This window comes from Meriones unguiculatus, chromosome 11, assembly GCF_030254825.1.
Source record: "Meriones unguiculatus strain TT.TT164.6M chromosome 11, Bangor_MerUng_6.1, whole genome shotgun sequence".
NCBI lineage: Eukaryota > Metazoa > Chordata > Mammalia > Rodentia > Muridae > Meriones > Meriones unguiculatus.
Genome location: NC_083359.1, coordinates 60,370,551 through 60,379,438, shown reverse-complemented (window position 1 = coordinate 60,379,438; position 8,888 = coordinate 60,370,551). Strand labels below are relative to the sequence as shown.

Here is an 8,888-nt window from a genome sequence, read left to right as displayed (position 1 = left end):
TAATTTATTACTGTTCTACATTGTAAATAATTTTGGATTCATAAGTTTTAAATATTTGGAGAGATTCTATATATACCCTCCACCCAATTTCCTTCAATGCTTACATCCTTCATGTACTACAATATGAAAACCAACAATGTGAATTCCAAGTGTTGGAACACTGTGTGTACAGTTCTATGTTATCTTCCCACATGTAAATTTGTGTAAACTTCACAGCCAATATGAGGAGCTATTATGTTCATACAAAGATCTCTCATGCTCACTCACTCCTCTCTTCTGAAGCAGGGTAACAGTTTTTCTTCCTAGAGAGAGGAACTGCTCTTCTGTGGTTTCTATTTCCACCCAGTCTTTTCCATTTCTGTAAAATGTGGTCTCCATCTTTTGAGTTGATATTATGTTGACATCTTGATCCTCGATTTTCAATTGCAGTACAATAAACCTGAGCAGATAAATTTAATTTTGAGGTGTTTGGGGATAAAACGGGAACCCAACTTAAACATATTTCAGGTGAGCTTAACTTTGGTCCCACCCATCCAGATTTCCTTAGGGTCGCTCAGACCACAGGACAGTCAGTCCCCAAATCTCAAATGTATTTTATTTGAATGTTTGAATACAGGATTCCAACTTATTGATTCATTGAGATTTACAATACAACAATAGAGTTGCTGCAATGTGTGCTAAGATCAAGCTGTGAATTCAGGGTTACGTTGTAAATGTAGATACTGTATAAACGGAGTTGCGACAGCCCGTGGTTTCTTAGAGACCTTTCTCCTGTCCAACTAACCCACTTTTGCTGTCAAGGATCCACTCCTGCCCTTACTTCTTCACACGGAAGAGCTTTAGCAAAACTACTCAATAATAACCCCTCTCTTGAAATTCAGACTGCGGGATGCAGGCCTGGGGGTGGTGTTAATGCAATGAACACAAGAAATTATCTCCTGGGCTTCTGCTAAATTCCTCACATTAACTTTGTGGGAGTACGCGTGTCACTGTTTTGGACAGGATTTTAGATTTGATTTTGTGGAAACCTCACTACATGAAAACAGCACCCTTAGTGTGAAACTTTTCCTTGACTTTCATTCGAGGGCGAGACAATGAACCAAGTCTCCAAGCTACTGCTTCCAGCTTTATTCCCTTCACACATGACCAGAAAACACCCAACCTTTTCTATATGGGCTGAAGGTGCTTCCTATTTTTTTTTTTAAACAGGTATGATGATGCTGAATATGATCTAGCCTGACGGGAAATTAAAAACTCGCCTTAGTTTTGAAGAGAAAACGGCAGAGAGTTTAAGAACAGGAAAGGCACTGTTCCAGTCCTCAGGTGCAGGTTTTTCTCCACAATACGGCCAGGTAGAGGAAGCTGGAGACCGAGGGCCAGTGCTCCGCCTCCCCCTCCGCCCCGCCCCCTAGGCTCGGCCCCGCCCACCACCGCGGCGGCGCCATGGCTGCGCGGGGTCTCCCGGCGCTAGCCAGAGCCGCCTCCGGGAGGCCACTGCCTAGGGCCGAAAGTTTCCGACAGCTGATCAGCTCCGCCCTCCGCTCGGCTTCGGAGGGAGACCCGAGGCTTCCGGCGAGCCAAGAGTTAACCGCGGCCGAGAAGTACATCGCCGAGCTGCACCGGGCCGCGTGCGCGGTGAGGCCCGCTCCGGCCTGCCCCGCGGGCTCTGCGCCTGCGCATGACCGGCCCCTGGGACCCAGGGGCGTTCCGACACCCCCGGCCTCGGGCGGTCGGCCCCTTGCGTTCTCTGGGAGGGTCCTGCGAGAAGCCTGGCCGCACTTTTGCGTTCCGGATAGAGGTGTCAGTTCTGACCTGTGTCCCAGCCAGAGGCTTGTCTGTTTGTGTGCGCGCCCTCCTGTGTGTGAGTGTGTTGGGTGGAGAAATGGGACTGTTTAAGAACTGAAGGCGGAAGGAATGAGCAGTTACAGGAAAAGTATGTTGTACAGACATGCTGCCTGTACGTGATAGCTTGAGCAGCCTGCCGTCCAGTGACTTTAATAATGAAAACATAAGACAGATTCTTTACATTTTTGCCCTATGTCCTCTCATCCTTTGCCTCCAGTCCAAGTGAGCAGAGGAAATTACAATCCGGCAAGTTTGCATTTTTCCTCTAGGCAATCGAGAATAACCTTTTCTTCTGGTTTATGGATTTGACAGTTGCTTGTCACCACCAATATCTTTATCTCTCTTCAGTATCGTTACACCTCAGACTACAGGAGTTTGAAGATAGCATTATTTATATTTTAACTTCTATAATGATAGAAACGTGATTGGTAATAAACCTGTATATTAAGCTCTGTGTTTGGCTAGTACTTGAGAAGACCACTGAGTATTATTTGGTTTGGTTTGAGCCACAGAGGTAAAGAGGAAAACCCTGAACCTTTCCTAACTCTTGGTTAACTCTTTGGTTAAATCTTTCCCTTGATTATAGTAGGCCCTGAGAATCCACTCTCTGACCCTTTCATGTGTTGAAAGTGAATGAAGATTCACCAAGAGCTTATTGGCAGCACTGCACAATTCTTGCTTATGCTCTTATTTTAAATTTAACACGTGCAGTTTGTTTTCCAAAGTCACCATACAAATATGGTGGATAAAAGCAAGAAGCCTCATAATTTTCAGAGTAACCAAGAGTAGCATATAAAGACTGGTTCAATCAACATGGGGTGGGGGACTGCCTTCCGCTGGGGAACCCACAACTTTTTCATCAGTGTGGGTTTCACAGGTTATATGAATGTCCAGACCATAAGCAAACCCCAAAATAAGCCTGGCATTTCTCTTTTTCACAAACAAGAGCACCCAAACAACAGCATTTTCCATGTGTCCAGCCAGATGGCCGCCTTACCTTTTTCTCCTGCTTCTGCTGGGCATCAGTGGACATCTTGCTCACCAGTCAAACTGTCAGCACACTTACCTCATCTTTGTTGCCACCAATATCTGAGGCTCATCTAAAGAGGGCGAACTATGTGTGTAAGCTGTCACCCTCCACGGGGAGAACAGGGGAGTGTGTATGCAGGAGCGAACCCTTAGCCTTCCAGGTTGCCAGATACTTGTCCCCGGACAACACACAGAAGCTAAGAAAAACGAAGACTATGAAAGACTTCACAGTGTTTGTTTATTTGCCTTTCAGATCTTCAAATATGAGCTTTGTTGGGGAGGGGGAAGAGGGAAAAAAAGTGAGGTCCTGACAGTGGTCTTTCTAAAGCAGTGTTGAGTGTATCTGTGGCCCCAGGATTTGGGAGGCCTCTGAGACCAACACTGGGATTTCCTGGATTCTGACTGCCCTGATCTATCAGTGCAGGGATGCCTTAGAGTGAACCCAGACTTGAGCCAAAGTGAGGTGTCCTAAATGTCAACCATAATGAGTGACATCATTAAATACAACACTGAACAGCTGAAGTTGTTCATGACTAATTAAAGAATGCATTCCGTAGCTGGTAGTACTGGTGCATGCCTTTCATCCCAGGCAGGCAGGTTGCTGTAAGTTTGAGGCCAGCCTGGACTACATAGTGAGATCCATGCCAAAAAAAAAGAAAAAAAAAAGGAAAGGAAAAATGTCTTCTAGAAGATCTTCATGCATATTCTAATGAAAAATCTATATGCAAGAGCGGCACGCTGAGTCACTAATGGTGAATGTGTTATATAAAAGCCCATAGGGAGATTCTATAAAATCGGGAGGCTAAGAAACATCATTAAAGCCATACCAGTCCAGAGACGTTACAACTTACCTTTCCCGTCACAGAAAGTGTTTTGGAGACTTCATTTTTTAAATCACAATTGGATGTAGGTGGAAAATACTTCCCTGACATTTGACCTGGTATACTGGAAGTTGCTGTTGATCAAGCTTGTTAAACCAGTCAGTGTTAATGTGGCAAAGCAATACTTTTTTTCAGTTAAGATAGAACTAACAACACTGGTGAGGGAGAGGACAGGAAAATAGCGTGGCCCTTGCAGTGGCGTAACAGATCATGACGGTATAGAAAGTGTTCAATAATCACAAAGGCAGTGCTGTTCTGTGAGGGCTGTTTGGCTTTGATTAGCACCTTTTCTGTGAGTTTAAATCATTGTCCACATACTGTAAGTACTGAGACTTCTGAGTGCAGTTCATTTCCAGCCACTTAAGCTCTTAAACTCATCTAAATCACCTGTTCCTAAGCTTGTTACCTGGAGATGGAATGAAAAATATCAGAGCAGTGCCCACATAGTTATTGGGTACAGAGGAGTTCTTGTTTTTCCATCAGCTTCTCATTTTACTCAAACTATATGTTTTCCCCTTTAATCACATATAGTTAAATGGAATATAACGTTGAAATGCATTCACTCCTTAATTGCAAATGCCACTACAATTACTGGGAAAGAAATTTAATGTTCTTTTTTTAACAGTAGTTTGGACTAAAAATATTACTAGGGAGATATGATGAACATTAACAAAGATTAATGCATTGTTTTATTGCTCTTCAGGCTGGGCAGCTGAGCTATGTGGACCCAGCTACCGGCTATGTGGTTCTCACAAGGCTGGCCCACTTGCAGAGAGGTTCCTGCTGTGGTTCTGCCTGCAGACACGTGAGTAACAATTCTCGAATTACCCCAGCAGTGTGCTGAGCTTCTGTAACTTCATAAATACGTGTTATTTGAACAACAAGTCAAATAAAAAAGCCAAATAGACCTAGAGTGTGCTTTTCACAAGCTGTTTTAGCAAAGGACAATGAAGCTGTTAGTACCGACACAGGACCTTTAAAGTTAATGGAATTTTGTAACATTTCCCTGCAAGCATCAGCTCCTCCAAATGCTAAGACTTGAAATTCAGGGGAGTTCTTTATTTTGTGGACAGCTTTCATGAAGTCTGAAAGAAACTGTATTCACTAGGTAAGCACAGAGGGCAGGAAGAGAAACAAACAACAAACAAAAAATGTTGCAGACCAGATCATAGAAATACTGCTACCTTAAGAAACAGAAATGTGGGGGCAGGAGAGATGGCTCAGAGGTCTGCTCTTCCAAAGCTCCCGAGTTCAGTTCCCAGCAACCACATGGTGGTTCACAACCATCTATAATGAGATCTGATGCCCTCTTCTGGTGTGCAGGCACACATGCAGGCAGAATATTTAATTTAAAAAAGAAAGAAAAAGAAAGAAAGAAAGAAAGAAAGAAAGAAAGAAAGAAAGAAAGAAAGAAAGAAAGAAAGGAGAAAAAAGAAACAGAAACAGAAATTTGCCCGCATTAGGAGGTGGATGGATGGATCTCCTTCAAATGGTGTGACTTCTTCCTCCCCTTCTATCCCACTCCCCTTTCCTGGGCAGATATCCAATGCTGGTGCTCTACTTTCTTCTTGCTCATTCATTCCATCTGTCTCCCTCTCCCTCTCTGTCTCTTTCTCTCTCTCCCCACCTCTCCCTATCTGTCTGCCTGTCTCTGTCTCCTATTCCTCCCTTCTGTTCTTCACACTTCTTTCTCTGCTTTCTTCTAGTCTGTGAGGCTAAATTACTCCATAGTTAGTGCTGTAGGTCTGAGTGTGCTTATTTCAAGAGATACATGCCTATGTTTAATGATCAAAGTGAATGAACTGTTTATTCCTTCCTCTATTCTGATTTAAGAAGAAATCAGATTTTTTTTTTCTGTTGGGAGGCCTACCTCTGAGTTGCAGTATTTTTCAGTTAAGATTATAACCAGGTAACATCTGTTTATAGAATACTTTGTATGTTTTTCCTTTAAGATGTTATTTCCTTTCATTAAAGACTAGACACCAAATGCACTCATGAACTGTAGACATAGACAGTGTTTTAAAAGTCAGCTTTCACTTTTATGGATACTCCTATATATACCATGAACTGTTTCTAATCAAATGCATAAGAGCATAAGATTTGTGTAAATCTAGCACACATGGATTTTCTAAGAATGGGGCTCTGATAGTAAAATTCTTTAGATTGAGATGATGTACTCAGGAAATGGTTCCTAGACCCTAATAAGGGCTGTTTACCTGAGGTTCCTATGCTCTTTAGTCCCCAAGACATGATTGATCAAGTGTTCTAAAACACAACCACCATGAGAAATGTGCTTTCCCACAGTGACTGTTAAATAATTCTATAATTTGTTGTCCTTCTTTTTCAGTGTCCATATGGACAAGTCAATGTGAAAGATCCATCTAAGAAGAAGCAGTTCAACTCCTGTTTTTATGTTTGATGATGCCTTCATAGCTATTCTGTCAAATTGAACTTGTGTTTTGGAAAATAAAGCCCTAATCTAGAATTCTTATCTGTTATGAATATTTGAACAGTGATTTAATATTAAATACACATATTCATAAAATGCACATTATTTTCGCTGCAAAACCACACGCATGTATTGAAGGTGAAAATAATGGCTGTCCTATTATAAGAAAGTAGCAGTCAGTCACAGGAGCAGCTTTGGGTTTTCCTTAGCTTTGCTTCTCCCATTGTTTTCTCATCAGTGCAAGGAAGGATGCTGGCAAATAGCAAGCACAGTCTTTATTTTATTTATATTTTCAGCTTAAGGAGATGGGTACAGTACCATGTAGTGCAGCATTTGAATACCCAAGAAATACCATCCTTCAGCAAGAGATGGTCCCGTCATCTTCCCTCTGTTCTTTCATTGTAAACTTCACACCATTTCGGTATGGGGGTTAGACCACTAAACATGCCTCCCTTAGACCATTCCTCATTCTCCCTCTACCCAGTTTTCCTCCTTTTCTTTTGATACCTCTCGGGCAAATCTGCCTTTGGACATCTTTCTTGCTTTGTGTCCATTTTCTCCACTGTGGTGATTCCGCTATGAGAGCCCAGCCTCCAGGGAGACAGGATCTCCAAGGATTTGTTCTTTTCATACCTTCTCTGCTTCTCCTGCAGAACAGCAGCCACCAGGAGGCCCTTTGTCTGACAGTGGAAGAGTTATGCAGTAACAGAAGGCTGCTGCCCAGAGCTGGACCTCAGGCTTGGACCACTCATAGATTTTCAGATCTTAAACAACAAAAAGGTTCCAGTGCCAATATTCATTACAAAATGGAAGTTCTTCTTAGCTGTAAAATATGTGAAAAGAAACCTAGTGACTCTTTATTTTTTTATTACTATTTTGTTGTTTTTCATGCCTGACATTAAATTGCCTCCAAAGCCTATTGACCATGTTGATAGCTGGGTTCTTTGGTCCTCTAACCCTTTGGTTACTTTAGGAAGCACTCTGGGAGTGCCTGAAGCTTCCTTGCATTAAAATGCTGCTCTACTGGACCTGGTATGGTCATATCTACAAGTTATTCTGAGGAAGGGATTAATTGTGACTGTGGGTGCAGTTAAGGATTCCTAGCAGTCACTTTCTTTCCCACTCTTAGGTACAGGAGCAACTACTTACTTTTTTCCTTTTTCTTTTTCAAACCTAAGTTTGAAGATTAACCAAATAGTTTTCTGGGTGGAGGATGGATGGTGTTTTCTTCTGAAGCCCCAAGAAATACTGCCTCAAAAGATTACCTTTCTGAAGAATCTAGAGAAGGGGAGATTATTTGGAAAAGGAGTACTACTCAAGGGAGTGTTTAGAAAAAGACCCTTGGTAGATGGAAGGCACTCCAGAGGATGCTCTTTCTTCCTCTTGGTACACTTCTTCCAAACGAACAGCAAAAGCCATGGCTATCATGGAGTTTGGCAATTCTTGGGATCTCAACTTGCAGCTTAGTAGCTGCTGGGTTAGGGAGGGAGGAGGAGGCAGTTGTTCTTGTCTGCACCTGATGCCAGGGAGTAAGGGTCTGCTGCAGTTCTGGAGAGAGCCACCTTGGCTGCACTGAGGGTCTTTATTTCAGCAAAGCACCCCTCTCCAAAGGCATTTGTACAGTCCTTTGCTCTGCACAGTCCTGACATCAACCGTTGGTAGGGCTTTGGTTCATCTAAACAGTGTTAGAACTTGGTGCAGCAGGCCAGGGCTCTCGCAGTAAACACAACATTGCCACATAAATGGACTTTGCTGGAAGAGGGTTTAAGCTATATTGTTTTCACACATTGTAAAGTAAAAACTCAGCTCTCTTATTAGGTGCATAGATACAAACATATGGAGATGCCCAGAAACAGCAGTGTCCCCACATAAATCACCCCTCCTGTAGCTCTACTCTCAAGGTTTCTAGAGGCTCCTTCTGCCCCAGGGCACCATAAATCAACAGAGACTGATTTTTGGGTTGTTTCTAACACAGAATGACCCGAGGGAAACTAAGGTTAGCAGAGCAGAGGTGTAGATAGATTTCTGAGGCTACATTTTTTTCTCTCAGCTGGGAGAAGACCCTCCCTAGCCCTAGATGGTAATACACACTCCTCTCTCTTCAGGGGCCGCACTGTCCCCCCTGATTAAGAAGGTCGAGAAGAAGAATTGTTATCTTTCAAGTAAAACCTGAAGTTCCAAATAGGGTGTTTGCAACAGAGGAGATCCTGAAGTTCTCACAGGCTCCACCAAGGGTCTTTCAGCAAAGTGCCCCTCTCCAAAGGCGTTTTTTTTTTTTTTTTTTTTTTTTTTGCAAAGTTCTTTTGCTCAACAAAGTCCTAACATCAAAAATTGGTAGGGCTTTGATTCATCTCCAGACAAGATTAGGGAAGGAGGCCCCCTACCTACCTGATGAATGACAATTGCCACATTGCGTTCCTCAGCTGTTAGAAGTCTCAGGGCTCCAGGTCAGCCCGAAAGGAACCTTGCCCCCCCGCCACGCATCACCTTTCACTCCTCGCCTACTTCAGCCACTTCATCTTCTCTACCTCAGTGATGGTGGAAGCCGGTGAGCTGACACGTCAATGGTGGAGAAATAAAAGCTCCCGTTACTTTTTCACTATCCTACAATAGTTAAGATGTATTTCCAGATTCCGAAATGGTTTTCTCCTTTCAGGGGGAAAAGGCCCTCCCCCCTGGGTGTG

At 43.1% G+C, this 8,888-nt stretch overlaps 1 protein-coding gene across 3 annotated transcripts; it reads left to right on the top strand.

Annotated features, from left to right (window-relative positions):
* Window positions 1–1,420: 1,420 nt before the first annotated feature.
* C11H1orf53 (chromosome 11 C1orf53 homolog) lies at window positions 1,421–7,232 on the top strand. 3 transcript variants are annotated; one of them, XM_060364392.1, is made up of 3 exons: window positions 1,421–1,635; window positions 4,459–4,560; window positions 6,103–6,304. In XM_060364392.1, exons 1-3 carry the CDS (start codon window positions 1,444–1,446, stop codon window positions 6,172–6,174), a joined length of 366 nt encoding a protein of 121 aa, XP_060220375.1. In that variant the 5' UTR covers window positions 1,421–1,443; the 3' UTR covers window positions 6,175–6,304. The 3 variants fall into 3 exon arrangements, with proteins under 3 accessions (XP_060220375.1, XP_060220373.1, XP_060220374.1); XM_060364390.1 differs by lacking the exon at window positions 6,103–6,304 and adding an exon at window positions 6,858–7,232 and having other exon boundaries at window positions 1,422–1,635; XM_060364391.1 differs by having other exon boundaries at window positions 1,422–1,798.
* Window positions 7,233–8,888: the final 1,656 nt, after the last annotated feature.

Coding starts and splice junctions, on each gene's coding strand:
- C11H1orf53 (XM_060364390.1), top strand. CDS start 1,444: ATGGCTGCGCGGGGTCTCCCGGCGCTAGCCAGAGCCGCCTCCGGGAGG. Junction 1,636..4,458: donor TGCACCGGGCCGCGTGCGCG/GTGAGGCCCGCT, acceptor ATTGCTCTTCAG/GCTGGGCAGCTGAGCTATGT. Junction 4,561..6,857: donor GTGGTTCTGCCTGCAGACAC/GTGAGTAACAAT, acceptor CTTCTCCTGCAG/AACAGCAGCCACCAGGAGGC.